Source organism: Sciurus carolinensis, chromosome 3 (assembly GCF_902686445.1).
Source record: "Sciurus carolinensis chromosome 3, mSciCar1.2, whole genome shotgun sequence".
Taxonomy (NCBI): domain Eukaryota; kingdom Metazoa; phylum Chordata; class Mammalia; order Rodentia; family Sciuridae; genus Sciurus; species Sciurus carolinensis.
In genome coordinates, this window is record NC_062215.1 from 40,296,563 (window position 1) to 40,314,376 (window position 17,814).

The following is a 17,814-nucleotide window of genomic DNA, read 5'->3' on the forward strand; positions in this document are numbered from 1 at the left end:
TGTTTAAGCCATGACCTGATCTAGCCTTTAGTTTCAGAAATGAGGAGATGGAAGCCTCAAGGGGCTAGGCGTGCCCAAGGCAGAGCCAGAGCATTGCAGGGTCAGATCTCTGAGGTCCCAGCTTATAGCTCCCACTCTTTCTATGCTCCCCTTCAGCATCCTTAGTGATGGTCCCTGGGCACTTCTGCTGGCCTTCCCCAAAGCCAGGGTGCCCAGCATCCTCCCTGTCCAAGGGGTGGGCTGCAAAGTCAGTCACTTACCCCTGAGGTAACCCACCGTGGGGTGACTCCTGATTTTCTCCTCAGGGCTAACGTCTGCCTCAGTAACCTTAAATGGCCCCCAGCTGCTGCCCATTTGTGTACTCCACAAATCCACTCTGGGCAGGCAGTTTGAGAGTTGAGTCTAAGCCCTGGAGATAGGTCAGTAATGTGATCATGATATGTATGCCCTTGTGACCCAACGCCTGTGGCCAGGGCCACCTCTGCCCATGGAGCCTGTCTTGTGCCGTCAACCTGCTGTGGCCTTGACAGGGTCATCATCTGGACCTGGACCTGACACACCCTGTGCTGCTTCTGCCTTACTCATTGCCTAGAAACCTGGCCACCGGATGAGCATCTCCAGGAGGAGGCATAGTGCCTGGAACCTGGACCACCCAGCAAAGGTCAGGTCATGGTCCCTGAGAACCAGGGTTTTAATTTGGTGGTCTGTCTCCTCTCTTCTCCCCAGGTGGCTAGAGATGCTAATGGTGTATCCCAGGACCAACAAGCAGAACCAGAAGAAGAAAAGGAAAGTAGAACCGCCCACCCCGCAGGTAGGCCATGGGTTTGCCAAGTGATATCCCCTCAATGGGGCTGGCGCCTGGGAAGAAGGGCTTCTGGAGGTTACAGAGTAGGGAAGGGTTTGTGCTAGGACTGTGGCGGTTACACCCTACACACACCCTGATCCTCTCCATGTTCTGAGGGCCACAGTCCACACCATCTCCTCCAAGCCACCAGGACACAGTAGCCTGCTGGTGTGCCCTGGGGCTGCACAAGGGAGGGTTACAGCCAATAGGCAGATGCCAAGCAACAGTGGTAGAGTGTGTCCCTTCCCATGGTCATCCTGTTGGCTTCTGGGGAGGGAATAACATGTGCAGGGGCTGGCCTGCTGCATATGTTCCGGTACTGCCACAGCCCAGGAAAGGAGACAGCTGTGCAAGCAGCAGGCTGTGTCGTGGAAAGGGAGAGTCCTGGGGTGTCCCCACCCAGTGAGGGACTCTCAGGGTCCCCCACCCTGATTCCCATGTGATAAGAGTGAGGGTGGCTGGGACAGTCTCTCCAGACCCCTCTCCTCTTCCCTCCTTCCCTTCCTGGCCAGGGCAGGAAGGGCTGTACACCTCCATCTCTGACATACTCCCCACACTCCTGGGGCCTGGGGGAGTGAGGTAACCTTTCTGAGTTTCTACTAAGAAATTTGCAAAACAGATCTATTGGTATCTAATTGCTAGGATGATTGTGGGTGTTAAAGGAAACAAAACCCATTATGGGTACTCAGCAAATGCTAATCCTTCCCCCTCTGTATCAAACTGTTGCCTCATGAAGGGCTTTTGCTCTTGATCCATCAAGCATCCAGCTGCTACCCTCCCACCTCCATCCCAAGAGTGAGCAGAATGAGATGGGGTCCCCTGAGCATTGCAAGGTCAGAGGCAGCAGAAATGAAGAGAGCCAGCCTGAGGTGGGAACCCTGCTTCCCTGGGGTTATGAAGTCCTCCCTGACTGCTCTCCCTCACTGAACTGCTGTCAGGGACAGGCAGGAAAGTGGTGATGAGCATTGTCTTGAGTTCTTTCTCACACCCCTCTGACTGCCCTCCGACCAGTTTGTGCTAAGCTGTCGCAAAGGCCCTCCTGACAGTAGAGCACAGCTGGAACCCACCCTCCATTGACAGATGTCCATTCACCATCCTGTAATTCCCCAAAGAGTCCCAGGTGGCACCTGGGCCAACATCTCCTGAAAGGAAAATGTCCCGGACGGGAAGTCAGCAAAAAATGCAATCATAGTGGTTCCTGGAGACTGAAAATGGAGTTTCCTGCTGGAGAATAGCAGTTAACACGCAAATCTTCCAAAGCTACATGGTTTGAGAGAAAATATCATAGGCAGAATAGCAGCATTTAGGATTATACCATGTTTCCATGGTGATGCCTGTGAAATAGTGCTGTGCAGACCTTCTGCCTCCAAATAAGGTAACTCCAGGGTTGTGTTGGTTGTGTTCCTTCCCTGTGAGCCGCCAGATGATGCTGCCCTTAGCTCGGCTCTTACCTTTTTGGTCAGTAAGACCAAGGGCAGGGAAGTCACTCACTTCCCTGAGCGTATGCCTCTCAGACTTCGGAGTGCAGGGATCTCAGCTCTCTCCTAAGCTGACCTGGCAGGTCACTCTCATTTCTTCCCCTTATCCCCAAATCACCCCTTTTGAGTCCACTAGTTTCAAAAGCTGTTTAATCACACATCTTTCCCAACTGATGTGTGGTGTGACAAGGGCCCTTTACACAAGAGAGACAGGCACTGCTTTGGATCGAGGTCTCTGAGCAGGCCTCCTCCTGCTGCAGCCTGATGCTGAAGGTGTTCAAGTGGCCAGTGTAGGGTTGTGGGGTGAACCTAAAGCTTTTTGGTTCCTGTAGAGTCAGGAGCCCTATGCCTGACACTTTCTCCACAGCCTTTTGTAGGCCCAGAAGAGTTTCACATTGAACCATTCAGGTCTTGAAGCCTTGGCTGTCTACTGCCCTGGAGTTGCCCAAGGTGGGGCCATGGATTAGGTTGCAGGGGAAGCAGCCAGCCATTTGACTGGGGGACAGGAAATACCAGCAAAACCCAGGGCAGGGAGAGGAGACAGACCCAGTCCTTACCGGAGCCCTACAACTGTAGCCTGTGAGGCACAGCCTCCAAGGAGTGTTTAGAAGGGGAAGGAACAGAAGGAAGCACTAGTCTGCTGTTAGGTGTGACCAGGGCTGAAGTCTCCAGCCAGTTGTGCAGGCACTGAAGGTCTCTGTTAGCCAGATGGAGCCCTGAGAAGCCAACTTCTCCCTTTTCCCAGTTCCCCAGGTTTTGGTCCCTTTCAGAGACCTGTAAAACAGAGGCCATGCCCTGACCTGTGCATATATTGTCTGCTTCTCCTTCCACAGGAGTCTCATTTTCTCTTGAGATTTCTGCTATCCCCCACTTAGGGCAGAGCCCTCTCTCCTCCTCCATTTTAATGCCAGGGAAGTAGAGGCCTTCTGTGGCACTCCTTCAGAGAGAGGGGACCTATTTCCTCTCTCCTTCTGCTTTGAAACCCCTTTGAGTGTTTCTAGTGAACAGCACAGACTTCACTTCAGCACTGACAACATGAGCAATGAGCTCTCCTGGGCATCCAGAAGATGGCACCCAGAGACCCCGGTGTTGTGCCTCTTCCTCTGACTAAGGCTGGATCTGTGTAATGTGAGCCCCAGCAGCCCTCCCCCACGTTGTGAGGCATCAAGCGATCCCCAAGACCTAGGCCTAGCTCTGTGGCCACACCTGGCCCAGCCAGATGTCTCATCCATCAGCTCAGAGAAAGAAAAGCATCTTTGTCTAGGGATGGACTTCCCTGTTGCCCATTTCCACCCATCCCCTGCAAACCAGAGTGACTTTGTTACTGCTGTCCCAATGAATTTTATTTAGTGTAGAGACAAAAGAAATCAGGTAACTGAAGGAGAAAATCATCAGTAATGTCCTAGGTGTTGTACCTCAAGAAGGGTATGCGTGTGCCCTAGGCACTTCCACTCCCAGTGGGGAGCTATAGGAGCCATGGCCAGGTCTATGCCCCTTACAGGCACAGAATCCTGCTCCTTCCTCTATGGCCCTCTCTGCTGGCCTCTACCAGCTCTTGATCAGTGTCTGTTCCACTGTGGAGACTGATATATCAAGGATAGTTTTTACATTGCCTCCCACCACATCTCTGCAAGAGTCCAGCTACCCTTGAACCCACCAGAGCTGTGCCCAGCCTCTGGCCACCTGGACTTGGAGTGGCAGACCATGGGGTGGTGTAAGGGGGCATGGCAGAAAGACCTGGAGTGGCTGGTGCTTGGGCGAAGTGTTGCTGCTAAGGGGAGTGAAGGTGGCACAGCTGTGATTTGTGGTGAATGGTCAGGCCAGAGCAGTGTGCTGACTGGAGGAGCAGGTGGCCCTGGGGCTGGGTCTCTGTGGGTCATTGGAGCCCTCATGAAACTGGTAGGAGAAACCTGTAGCATTTACTTTGGAAAATCTTGACTTCTTCTGAGAAGGGTCTCCAGTGTGGGAGTTGGTAAGCTATTTGGCTCTGAGCCAAATGGGTTGTCAAGTGTTTGTCCTGGGACCTGCAGGAAGAGCCTTCCTGACTAATCTTGTCCTGTGAGGCCTGTAATCCTTATAAAACTGACAGCAGATTTGAACTGGGGCCCCCATCCAAGGCAGTACCCTGCCCCTCCCTACCCTTTCCCCTTCTCTGGGGGCATGTAATGGTGGAAATGCTTGGATCCCCACACTGCCTCTTCTGGCCATGCGAGAGGCCTCCCCTCCAAGGGGCTAACTTGGTGAGACTGAATGGTATGGTGCCTAGCCTGCCTGTAAACAAATAACCCAAAGGCTCTGCTGTGTCTGCATGTGCATATGGAAGCACCTATAAATTATCTGGTCATCTCTAGCCCTCACCAAGGGCCCCGAGCCAGAGATGGACTGAGAGGTGATTTAAAAAATGAGGCTGGGCTGCCAGGATGGGAGTGGGAGGTGAGCATTACTGTATCATCCCCTGTCTTTGGCAAGACAGCTGAAACATGCCTCATTTTTGAAAGGGATCAAAGGCATCTTATTGGGAGCACCTTTGGCAGGCTGATTGGGCAAGGGATGAACTGATGCTGCAAGAAAGCAGGGTATCCCAGCCCTGACCTTGTCAGGGTTCTGTAGAAGAGTTCTCTTGTCTGTGTGCTCAGGAGTTGAATTTTTTGTATCTGTCAGAGAGCCTGCCCCACAAACACTTCTCCCCTCAACAGCACCACTTCTGTGACCTGGAAAAAAAGGGACTTGATGTCATTCTCAATGGAGCTACCAACTTGGGTCTAACTTGTGCCAGCCCGTGTGTGGAAGAGCACATGCACACAAACATGTACACAAGCGTGTGTGGGTGCATGTGTGCAGGTTTGAGCCAGATATTTGGTGTCTTAGTTCATTCCTGTCACCATAATAAAATACAGACTGGGTGGTCCTCATGGGAGGGGGCAAGTCAGCTCTGTGGGCCCTCTTTTATAAGGGTACTAATCCCATTTGTGAGGGCTCCACTGTCATGACCTAATCACATCCCAAAGGCCTCACCTCCTAGTACCATCACCATTAATGTTAGGATTGCCATATACAAATGGGGTGGGGGACACAAACATTTTAGGCCATAGCTTTTGACCATCATCATTGACGATTATTTCCTTCACATAGTGTCTGAGTGTTCCATTTCAGCTTCTTATGACCAGAGATGTGTTTGCTTCCCTTGCCCCATCTGTCTCCCCTTATTTGTGTGTAAAGTGCCTGGGAGTCTAGGATTGGCAGACTCTGAGCGAGCCCCTATGGTCTCACCCATGGCTACTATTTTGAGTGCTCTCTGGTTGTGTGGGTGGGAAGAACTTGCACATGTTTGGGACTTACCTCTGGAATAAACCTGGGGCCTTTCCTTCACACATTTGCCAAGATGGCCTCAGGCCACTTGGACTAGGCACTGTGGGGCCACAGAGGTAAAAAGGTCATGATACCATCTGGAAGGAGTGTCTCCATTGTTCCAAGCATTCCCTTCTGGGGCTTCCTGGGCCCTGGTGCTGTGTAGCTGACCTGGTGTCCCCTGTAACTGTGCACTCAGGACCTGTGAACTGGCTTGGGCTATGTGCTCTTATGCCCTGACTTACACCACTATTTCTCTAGGAGCCTGGACCTGCCAAGGTGGCTGTCACCAGCAGCAGCAGCAGCAGCAGCAGCATCCCCAGTGCAGAGAAAGTCCCCACCACCAAGTCCACACTCTGGCAGGAAGAAATGAGGGCCAAGGACCAACCTGATGGGAGCAGCCTGAGCCCAGCTCAGAGTCCCAGCCAGAGCCAGCCTCCTGCTGCCAGCTCCCTGCGGGAACCAGGGCTGGAAGGAAAAGAAGGTGAGCAGTGGCCAGCTGGCCGCATGCTTACCTGTCCTTGTGCCCTGTCTCACAATGGACCTGCATCCCAGCAGATAGGAACTGACACTGGGAATTGGTCAAGGGCCCCAGACCTCACTCTCCCTTTGTGCATCCGTTCTGGGCAGTAAGTGACTGGGGATTCTTGGGCTCTGGTCTTGGCCTTGACTTTGTCCCTTCTAATTTAAGTTCCATCTATACAGGAGGAGGGTAGCACCAGGTAGGTGTCAGGAGAATCAAAAGTGCTCTGCAGCAATGCCCTTGTATATGATGAGACCTCTGTACCTGCACTGTGTGCTTGTATTCATACTTCCACCCACCATGTGTTGTCTTGTGTCCTGCAAGCAGCAGTATTGAGTGCTGTCTAGCCCCTTTCTTCCTCTACCCTGTTCAGGCCCCTGGCTAGAGTTAGGGAAGAAGGTGCTGGAGAAGAAGTAGTTGACATTTTATCCTCTCCACTGAGCACTTTCAAATTGCTTGAGCAGAATCAGGGTCTGTGTCTCTACCTTTCTCGTCTCAGGACAGAGGGATTCTGCAAGACACAATCTGGCTTTTCCCCCTTCATATTTTGTCTAGTTCATTAAGGACAAGTGCATAGTTGGGACTGGCCCACCTGATCTTGGCCTGAAACACACTTTTTATTCACTCTGGGCACAGGTTGAGTTCTTTGGTAGCACGTGCCCATCCACGTCTAAGATCCATCTGTTCCATCTCACATCTGCATAGCCTTCTGCCCCTTCCAGCCTCCAAATCTAAGAGACAAAGACTGGCCAGCTATTGGTTTCCTCCTTGGGGTTCAGTAAAAAACATCTGGTAGGATGTCTCTCCTCCTGGGGTGGAGTCCCACTCTCCGTGCCAGCTAGTCTGGGCAAGAGGCAGCCAGGATAGGGGACAGATGGCCAATGAATCTTTCATTCCCACCCTGTGGTTTTTTCCCCCTCCCAACTCTGCCCTTGAGTGATCCCTGGTGAATGCTGGAGACAAACGATGGAGAGATGGCCCCTGTTGGGTCCTGTGTGGGCTTTTTAAGAAATTTGCGTAGTACAACTGGCAGCAGGCTGAGTGTGCTACCCCCTCCCCTGTCTTATAGAGGAGAGCAGCATGAGTAGCGACCGCATGGACTGTGGCCGCAAAGTGCGGGTGGAGAGTGGCTACTTCTCCCTAGAGAAGACCAAGCAGGACCTGAAGGCTGAGGAGCAGCAGCTGCCCCCGCCACTCTCACCCCCCAGCCCCAGCACCCCCAACAGGTACAGTTGCCCTGAACCGCCCTCCCAGGGGCTTGGTCATCCCCTTCACTCCCCAGGCTCTCGGGCCCCCATCCGCATGATCAGCAGCATCTCCCTCAACTCCCTGGATGAGGCCAGCCAGCACCTTGCTCATGTGGACTCCAGCAACGCTGGGGGGCGGGAGACAGAGACACTGGGGAGCGCCTTTGCCTTTAAAGCCAGCAGGCAGTATGCCGCCCTGGCCGACGTCCCTAAGGCCATCAGGATCAGCCACCGAGAAGCCTTCCAGGTGGAGAGAAGGCGACTGGAGCGTAGGACTCGGGCCCGGAGCCCTGGCAGGGAAGAGGTGGCCCGTCTGTTTGGCAACGAGCGGAGGTAAGGAGGGGACAAGGGGGATTCCTGTGTGTGTGGACACTCATTTAAACACACTCTCACATTCCCTAAACTTCCCTAGGAAAACATGTGTTTTTTTAAGAGCATGGGGCACCTTTCCCTCTGGACCCTGGATTCTAGCTCCAGAACTAGGCTCCCTGCAGCCAGCAGGATTTCTGAGCACCTGGAAGCCTTGGCTGCTGTGGATCAGTATCTCCTGGGACTGGGACTTCTAGGGCCCCTGGTGGGTTCTCAACTGCCTGAGTCTCATGGGTCTGGATCTTGTTCTTCTTGGCCCACTTCTATTCTCTAAGGTGACCCTGGAGCTACAGGTGGGGACAGACCCTCTTCACTGTGGCAGGCCCAGTGTGGGCAGAGCACAATGAGGTGCCAGTGCAGACAGCTGTGCCTGGGAAGATGAGGGCAGCATAGGCTTTTCCCTTGGGGACATGTTCCCTGCAAACCACTGGGAAGCCATGGTGGCCTGCAAAGCTACTAGGTGTCTGATGGTATCACTTTTGCCCTCTGACCTTGGCGGAAGTGGGGCCCAGCTTCCTGGGGAGAGATGGGGTGTTAGCAGCTGGGCTAAGGGTGTAGATGCAGAACTTGGTTCTGAGAAGAGGATGGTTTTTGCCCACTCTCCCCACGTTACACTGTCCTGAGCTTCCTGAGAACCAGAAAAATTCCATCTGAGGCCTTTAGGCCCAACCCTGAACAGAGTTTGGACATGTCCTTCAGAGGGCCTTCCACCTGCCTCTATAAATTGGGGCTTTCCATGAACATCAGGGCTTCTTCCTCAGGTCTGTGAATAGACTCTGGAGGTCCTTGGCCCTTCCCCCAGAATAATTTAGGAGTAGATTTGTACATCTGTCTGGAAGAAAACCCACAGTCCACAGTGTCCTCCCTTGGCCTGGGCACAGCTTAAAGCTGAGTTGAAGATGCTGTCAGAGAATGGTGGCACGGGATCCTTGAGACTCCCTTAAGGGACAGATCAGAGGAGGTATTATCTCGTACCTCTTTTCCTTAACCCACAGTTAACCAACAGCCCACCTGGTACTCATCCAAATGTCCCAGATAAAAGGGCCTATGGTCAGTCTCCTGGATAAGGGACTGCCTGACTGCCTGGAGTTATTGGTTTTGGGAACAGAGGGAAAAGTATTCACACAGTCTGGGGAGAGCAGGAGAAGCCGAGTGATGCCAGGTGCCTGCCACGCTCCTTCCAGGCACCCAGCACACTTGACTGCCCTCACATTTCATTGACAGCTTGAAAAGGTGCCTGTTTTTACCATCCCCAGCTTGCAGATGCAGAAACTGAAAACCAGGGTTCAGTAATCAGGTGACCTTTCATAGCGAATAGCTGAGGGGCCCTTTGTGGGAAGTTCCCTGCTCTCATGGTGTAACCCATTGTTAGAGCCCATTGTCTTTTAGGCATTTAAGTAAACACATAAGCAAAGGGTCTTGTTGGTGAATGAGGAGGCTGGTGGGGTGGGCAGGGAGGCTTTATGCTGGCTGGCAGGCAGACTGTGTGTCGTGGTGGCTCTGGAGCAGGATCATCCATGTCCTGAGTTAGTGCCAGACCACAGAATTAACATTCTGCACACCTGCTTGGCTTGGCTGCTTCTCAGAGAGATTCATTTTGAACTCATTCTCATCCACTGGCCTTGGATAGATGTGGTCCCAGGGGTTTGCTCTTGCATGCTCTTTGCCACCATGGAGATGGGTTTCAGCTGGTGTTACCACTCTGGGACTTCCTGCCTTTACATGCTAACCCTTTCTCACTGACCCTAATGACCTCTGACTGGCTGCTGTTACTCTCTGAGGCCCACTCACTAGATCCCAAGTAGGCCACCCTGTGCTGAACTGGATCCTGTACCCTAGCAGGTTAGAGCAATGTCCAGAGTAGCAGGAAGTCAGACAGAGCTGCCCATAGCGGCAGACAGGACAGGCCTGCCCTGTAGCCATGGAGCAGTTTATTGACAAGCCTCAGCCTAGCCAATGAGCAATCTTGTCTGAGCATGATGAACTTTGGGCTTCAACATGTTTGTTTTTCAGATTTCCAGAGCTGTGCAGATGTTTCTGGAACAGTGATTACCTCTGGCTGCTGAGTATGGGGAAGCCATGGTCCTTATGGGACTGCTGGTGACAGATAGCAAGGCCAGTCCCAGCTGTACAGTCTGACTCACACACCCTTGCCATGTAGGGGTCAGTGCCCTGAGAACCCTGGCACTGTGAGGGCAGGCACCCTGTGTTTTCTGTGCTTGCTGTGTGAGGTGTTGCTGATACACCTGCAGTGCTTCAAGGGTGCCAAGTTAGTAACTTCCCACCTGACAGTGAACTGAGCAGAGGATGCTGAGCCTGTGGCCTTGCAGTGCTTTCCCTGAGCCTATGTGGAATGGCTGTAGCAAGTGCCTTCCCTGTTTTTCACTCTAACTTCTCTGCCTGGAGCCCCACAGCATGTGACTTGCATGTACTTCAGGCTTGGCACAGCCCTTACTGCTTTTCTGAGGAGACCCCATGTCAGGCCCAAAATGGCAGCACCCAGGCCTGTCAGTGGACCAGATCCCACCACTGCAGTTCAGCCATGCTGGATGCCTTGCCCTCAATACCAAAGCATTCCCTTATGCCCAGTGACCCCAGCAGCTTCCTTAGCTTCCCTCTCTCACACTTGCCTCCTTTCTTGCTCCCTGTCAGTCTCTGCCCCCTTTGCTGGTGGGCAGGTTGGCCTGGCATGAACTTGCTTCCTGAAGAAGCACTGTTCAGAAGCAGGGCCAAGGAAGCAGCACCTACATGCCCTCTGATCTCAGCCTGGATACTCTGCCTCTCTTGAGTAGGGTCCTACAAGATGGATTTACACTGAGCCTCCCTGGAAAGAGGAGGCCTTAAGGAGCTTCTTCCTCCTCTCTCTAGTCAGGTTTAGTGTGGGGACCCTTTGCTTGCTTCTCTTCAGCTCTCATCTGCTTGTCTGGAACACAAATGAGGGGTCCGAGGTGTCCCCCAGGAGAGCAGGCCTTGCAAAGGTCCAGTGAGGAAGGGCGTTCTCCTGACAGATCTAGTCCAAACCCTAACCCCAGAATACAGGACTGAGCACAGCCCACCTTACCAGCCTCCCTGCCTGACTCTACCTGATTCCTTACTGGGAGATGATTGTGCGTTCCTCCTCTTCAGTGATCATCTTGGATTTTGCTTCTTTAATTCTTTGGATAATTTTGGTTTGCCATTATTTGATTTTAAAGCAGTCCTTTTCTGTTTATTCATTCTCCAGCCTTGTTTTCTTTCAGGTCTTGTCCTCTCCGCCCTCTGCTGTGTCGCTGTGGCGTTCGCGCCTCCTCCACCCGCTTCGCTCCCATCTCAGCTCCGTCTCCGGCACAGACCACCTGACGAGGCCACCGGCCCTCTCACATGAAATCAACCTGCTTTGTTTTTGTTTTAATTTGTTTTTTGATTCCTTTTAACTGTTGGCAGAAATAATGTTAATTCATGGGCCTCTTTCTTGCTAAATTTTGGGCATCCTGGGGTGGGGTCCGCTTCATGATTGTGGAGGGATGCCGTGAGCACGGTGTCCCTTCTGAGGTGGTGGTTGCCTTTTGATTGTGTCTGTGGCTCAGGAGAAGCTGCCGGGTGCCAAGCCGTGTGAAGACCACATGGGTCAAGACAAGAGAGCCTGTAGGGCCTCTAGGGTGGGGCAGCTACAGGACTGCCAGGGAGGGGCCCAGCCCTAAGCTGCTCTTGCCTACATAGAGGTGGCACTGAAAGAGCTTGGGTCAACCAAGCTGTGCCTGGAAACTGGGTGGGTTGGTGCTGTATAATGCTCACACCACATTCCTGACAGGGAGGGCTTAGGGAAGGTTGACCCAAGCCTTGTGGAGTGAGCTGAGTGTGGGAGGTCAGCTCCAGGAGCTCCTTCTCAATTCAAGGCCAGGCCCACCTTGGGAACATGGAGAAACTCTTTCATTCAGCATCTTCATGTCCTCTCTTACAGGAGGTCCCAAGTAATTGAGAAATTTGAGGCCTTAGACATTGAGAAGGCAGAGCACATGGAGACCAATGCCTCGGCAGTGCCCTCGCCATCAAGCGACACTCGCCAGGGCCGCAGCGAAAAGAGGGCATTCCCCAGGAAGCGGGTGAGCTCCTAGGACTGGGGCGCCAAGGCCTGCAAGGGGCTAGTGATGCAGCTCAGGGTCTGAGCGCACATGATCGCACACATTCCACATTCCCCCAGTGCTAGAGATGTTCTTCTGCTGGCCTATATTCCCTGATCTCCTCCTCCATTAGTGAGCCTTTTGAGAGCCAACCTGTCTTCTGCATCTGTGTTCCAGAACTTTATCCTCCTCCAGAGAGTGCTCAAATGATTTTTACATCCCAGGCAGCAACTAAAATGTTCTCTTTCTCTCTGAGGCAGCCCAGGAACAAGGCTGAACATGGTGCCTTTCTTCCTTCCTTTCTTCTCTCTCTCTGTCTTTTGAGTGGCAGCCACTCCCCTCTTTTGCTCCATCCACAAGGTAGATCAGCCTCAGTGGTCCTCCTCCTCCCAGGCACACCTGCCTGCCCACCTATTCTCTAGCTTGCCATGTCTGAGCTCTTCTTCCTCCCTGGTGACTCTTGTTTGTGAGGTGCCCACTGACTGGCTGCTGCTCATTGCCACAGAGCCTGGTCTTCCTTCTGTTACCTGAGAAACGGGAGGATGGGGTGGGATTAAGGCAGTGATGGTGACCAAGCATCTGAAAGAAAAGGCTGCACTAACAACTGGGGCTTCCCAGGACCAGGGTAGTCTCAGACCTGCTGTGAGGGCCTAGACAGCACTGCCCCTAGGGGCAGGGCCCCTTCCTGCTCAAGGAAGGATGGATCACCCAGCTCTCTGCCCCTGTGTCTACCCAAGCTGCACTGACTGGCGGCTACTCTCTGCCATAGGACTTCACCAGCGAAGCCCCCACAGCGCCTCTATCGGACACCTCAGCCTCCCCCCTGTCTCCACACCGAAGAGCCAAGTCACTGGACAGGAGGTCCACGGAGTCCTCCATGACGGTGAGCCCAGGCTGCGTGCCAAGTTCTCTGGAGACCTGCCTGCCACCGTTGCTTCTGCTTCTGGCCACTCTGGGCCACTGTTTGTTTCTGTCCTTGAGTCCATGCCAGCTGTCCCTCTGTGCACAGCCCTCATGTCTATGAGTGCCCCTTCCTGCCAACTCACAGCCCTTTCAAAGCAGATCCTGTTTCTTCCCCATCCTGGGCCCAGCAGAATCAGGGACTGTATGGCATCCTGAGCTCCATGTGGAAGGCCTCTGCACAGGAGGCCACCTTGGCCATGGCAGTGAATCTTGGTTTTGGAAAGTCAGGACTGCATTAGGGACCTTGTGCTCTTCTGGTTTTGGGTGTTCGTTTTTGTGGTGCTTTGGAGGTAGGAGCCATGTCTTGTTGAGACTCGTCCTAGTCTTGAGTTTGTACCATGGGGGAAAAGCAGGCCTTGCCCAGGTCCTCCCACTGAGCTTGGATTTACAGCATTGGTGCCTCAACAGGAGTGGTCAACACTCAGGTCATGGGCTACCTCAGCATGCTGGCCCAACTCTTCTGCACTCTCCAGGCTCCTGGGGAGGCTTACCACCTCTTATTTCTCTATTAACTCAGCTGGCAGGCTCCAAAGTCCCAGACAGAAGAGATCAGCAGGGATCTACCAGCACCATTCCTCCGGGACAGGCACAGCTGCAGTGACACAACCAAAGAAAGTTTAGAGTCTTTATTAGCTGGGCGTGGTGGCACTGCCTGTCACCTCAGTTACTCAGGAGGCTGAGGCAGGAGGATCACAAGTTCAAAGACAGCCTCAACAAATAACAAGACTCTGTCTCAAAAAAAAAAAAAAAAAGAAGTCTCTTACAGATCTACAACTAGGCAGGGCAGTCAGAGGGGAATAGAGAAACCTTTCATCCCAGGTCTTGTGCAGAGCAACCATATATATACCCAAGACTTCCCTGCTTAAGGGTCATCTGGAATCAGTGTCCTAATTTCTCATTGTTACTACTTATTGGGTACCTCAAACAACTGTGGAGTAAAGTGGGAATTAGAGGGCTCCACAGAGGGATATGCTTTCTGGTCAGTGTGGACCAGGCAGCAATCCACTGTTATTTCTGAGTGATGCAGCAGGGTCTCCTGGAACAGCCTCCTGGTTATTATCCTGCTACTTCTAGTCTTTTATAATTCCCTCCCTGCCCTTGGAATACCAAGATATCAAAGCCAGTTCTGATCAAGATAGCAGGAAAAGCATATAGGAGGAGTGACTGGGATCTGCCTGGGGACCTGCCTCACAAGGACACTGAGTGGTGGATGAGGGCCTTGGCCAGGCAAGATGCATGTGTCCTGATGTGGCACTATTACTGTCAGACTCAAACATGTCTGAACAATGGTGGTGAAGAGGGCCCTGCTGGTGGGTCTGGGCCTTCCTGTCTGTTGCCCTGCGTCTTGTGAGCAGTGGAAACTGAACTTCATGAGTGACCTGAGGACCTGGGAAGAACTGCTGCGGCTACTTTCCTCACACCCGACCAGGCTTCTGTGACTTTGTTCTTCCTGCAACTTTGGCAAGAACCTCTGAATTCTCCTTTCAACTGTCCTTGCAGACCTTCTCCTTCATGAAATCTGATCCTCTACTGGGCCTATTCTCTGCCCCAGACAGACCTTGAAACAGGATCCATGCAGGTCAGAGTAGGCATCTTGGAGCAGCTGGGCAGCCTGTGCTGCTATTTCCCAGGGCAAATAAGGCCATGCCCTCTCTTCACCTGGTATCTCCTTCCTCGAGGACTCACATGCCTTTGGGCAGCATCCAGCAGGTGCAGGGGAAGGCACACAGGCTCATATGGCAGGTGGAGAAACCCCTTTTCCTAGTGCCACTTTGGACAAAATTATCAGCCCCATCAGCCACACTTGTCCATGACTGCACACCATTAGGCCTTCCTCTGAACTGTTCTTTTCTCTCCCTTTCTCAGCCTGACCTGCTGAATTTCAAGAAAGGCTGGCTGACCAAGCAGTACGAGGACAGCCAGGTAAGTTTGTGGAGCTCCTGTGAGCTTGAGGACTGAAGCAGATGTGAATTCTTGCTGACCTTGTTCCTGCTGGGGTCTGTGAGCCCTGATTCCATCTCCCTACCACGGATGACTCTTGACTCATGGACCTGGACTAGCCAGGAAACCCCCACCTATTTACAGTGCAGGTACACAGCCCCCGTTGTCATGGTGACATGTACCCTGGGGAGGTACCACTTGGCCTGCTGACTGTCAGCAGTATCTCTTGGCCTTAGGCCTGGGGACATTCTACAACTCTAGCCCCCACCACCTGGTATTATCTTTCCTAAAAGTTCTCTAGGGTCCCAGGCTTCCCCAGGAACAGAGAAGGCCTCTGGCAGTGGGGCTAGCTTATGTTACCATACAAAGCAGCCAAGTAGATGGTCGCCTAAGACTGCAAGACTCTTGTGTCCAAGAAATCAGCTCAGTTGCAGTGGTACCATTAGGCTCTGGTGGGAGCAAATGTAGTACATTTTTGCCATCAAATTCAAGCAGGTAGAGCTATTTGCAGCTGGACCTGCCAAGGGTCTGAGGCAAGAAGTCCTGGCCTCCTGAGAAGGCATGAAGAGGAATCTGCTGGGTCTACACCCAAGAGATCTTAAACCTGGCCCATCCCAGCTTCCCCTCTGCCAGAATATCCTCTCTCTCTCCTCTGTATTGGATGCCTTTTAGCCTTGCCTGAAGACTCAAGGCCCCCTCCTTGCTACTCAGAATGAAGACTTGGTACGCTGGTGGGTTAGTTGACTTCTGCTGGTGTAAGTGGGACATGTCCATCTGGTGAGCCAGTCAAATGGCCGTGGCTCTTGGTGCCATTTTCACAGCCACCTTTTCGTTGTGATGGTCTGCAGCCTCTGGAGTGGAGATGGAGGCATACAAAGCACTGGTCACTAACCATACCACTGTGGATCACAGGGAGTCCCCAGCTAAGGCCACTCTGCTCTCTGCTGCCTTTTCACAGAGGAGCCACAGCTTAGCAAGCCTCCCTGAGGTTGTGAGCGCATGGCTACCCGTGTCTGAGCAGTCTGTGTGCTGCAATGCCATATGGGGGTTCAGTCTGCCCTTTGCTTTACCCTGTGTTCTGGAAGGTACTCTAGGATGCTGGCTGCTGGCTGCAGGGCACCCTGGAGTAGTAGTTGAATTTTTGTTTGTTTGTTTCTTTCCTTTTAGTGGAAGAAACACTGGTTTGTCCTGGCGGATCAGAGCCTGAGATACTACAGGGATTCCGTAGCTGAGGAGGTGAGTGATCAGGCTTCCCTTCTCTGTGGAGAAACCTGAGGGGTGCAGGTGGCATCCTGATGCCTGAAGCTCTAAGTGCTGCTGCTTTTTCCTGGACTGACATCCACATCTGTCTATGGAAGAATGTTCCTGTTGCCATCTTGGGTGTCCTGATCTCCAGCTGGTGAGAGCAGCCAGATCAACTTTAAGAGTACCTGACTATTCTCCTGCCTGTGAGATCAGGTTTTTTACCCTATTCAGATACCTGGGTACAGTGGATTTTGGTCCCTCTCGTGTTTCTGTTCTTTGAAGAACAATGAAACTTGAATACTCAGGATGAGCAATCTGGTTTTTTCTACAAAGAGATTTTGTGGTGAATTGAGTCATTGGAAGAATTGAACTAAATCTTGTCTTATCTTGGACAAGGATGGCAAATGGTGGGAGAATTTGGTCGGGACCCTTAACAGTCCCGATACCATGACTGAAGACCAATTGGAAGGAGCTTTTTTCTCCATCTACCAAAAAACAAACAAAAAAACAAAACAAAAAACCTTTTGAACAATCCGTAAAGTCTGTGTGCTCTGTTTTCACTGCTAATTCTACTCAGAATCCTTTAGTTGTACCATTCATCTGGAAAAAGACCTCAGTCTCAAATTAGCCATTCCCAGACCTTTGTAGTAAAAAGTGGGAAAGAACCTAAATATCCATTGTTGGACAATGTTTTTCATATTTAAATACTCTGAACTGGTCTGCATGGACTGAAGGGTGAGAATGTTGCCATCAGTGCAAAGTGTTCTGGGTGATAGATTCTGCTGTGTCCAAGATCAGGGAATAAAGGCAGTGTAATACAGCATTTGGTGATGAGTGCATACAGTGATTCCAAGAGTGGTCTTTGGACCCCTGGAGACCCTGAGTCCCTTTTAGGAGAGCTGTAATGTTTATAATAAAAATATTTTTCATTGTGTTTATGTCTGCATTGAGGTATAGAAGCAGTGGTAGGTGAAACCCCCAGCACTTTGGCACAGGCTGCAGTGGTTGCTGTGTTCACACTGCCACAGTCATGTTTAAAAACAGCGTCTTAATTGGGCAGTAAAGGTTAGTAATTTTATTAAGTCTCAACCTTTGAATGCCTGTCCTTTTTGTATTCTGTGATTTAAGTGGGAAGTAAACATCAACCTCTCAGCCATAGGCTGTCTGGTGGGCATGCAGTTGTCCTGTTGAATTGTGAGCTGAGCTAGCCATGTCTTCATGGAACACCATTATTGTTTGAAGAAAGAGCTAACAAACAGTTTGTGGGTTAGGTAGACATTTTTGTAAATCAAGAACCTATTCCTGCCAGGTGTGGCCTTGCACACCTGTAATCCTCAGCTACTCAGGAAGCTGAGGCAGAAAGAGGATCGCAAGTTACGGGCAAGGCTGAGCAACTTAAAATAAAAAACAAAAGGGGGATGGGGATGTAGTTCAAGGGTAGAGCACCCCTGGGTTTAATCCCCAATACCAATACTAACAATAGTAGTAGTAAATAATAATAGAAGAATCTGTTCTTTCAAGGAAAACAACTTCATTGCCAGTAGTACAGTTTGTGCTTTTAAGAAAAAATTAAAAAGAGCAAATAAAGGAAAAAAAATGGAAAAATTAGGCTGGGCATAGTGGTACAGTTTTGTAGTTCAACCTACTTGGGAGGCTGAGGCAGGAGGATCACTCAAACCCAGAAGTCAGAGGCCAGCCTGGGCAACATAGACTCTCTCAAAAAATGTAAAGAAGAAAAGACAAAAAAGTAAAAGTT

The 17,814-nt window shown here is 51.7% G+C and overlaps 1 protein-coding gene across 5 annotated transcripts in view; it reads left to right on the forward strand.

Moving 5' to 3' along the window:
• Positions 1–17,814, forward strand: part of Mprip (myosin phosphatase Rho interacting protein) — a 143,837-nt gene that overhangs the window by 87,659 nt on the left and 38,364 nt on the right. For 3 of the 5 annotated variants that reach the window (XM_047543199.1, XM_047543198.1, XM_047543197.1), the window contains exons 5-11: positions 727–811; positions 5,932–6,154; positions 7,263–7,773; positions 11,750–11,891; positions 12,679–12,792; positions 14,739–14,795; positions 15,981–16,049. In XM_047543199.1, coding sequence (XP_047399155.1) covers positions 727–811; positions 5,932–6,154; positions 7,263–7,773; positions 11,750–11,891; positions 12,679–12,792; positions 14,739–14,795; positions 15,981–16,049 — 1,201 coding nt within the window. The remainder of the gene's footprint in view (positions 1–726; positions 812–5,931; positions 6,155–7,262; positions 7,774–11,749; positions 11,892–12,678; positions 12,793–14,738; positions 14,796–15,980; positions 16,050–17,814) is intronic. The other 2 variants (XM_047543201.1, XM_047543200.1) reach the window with 2 other exon arrangements.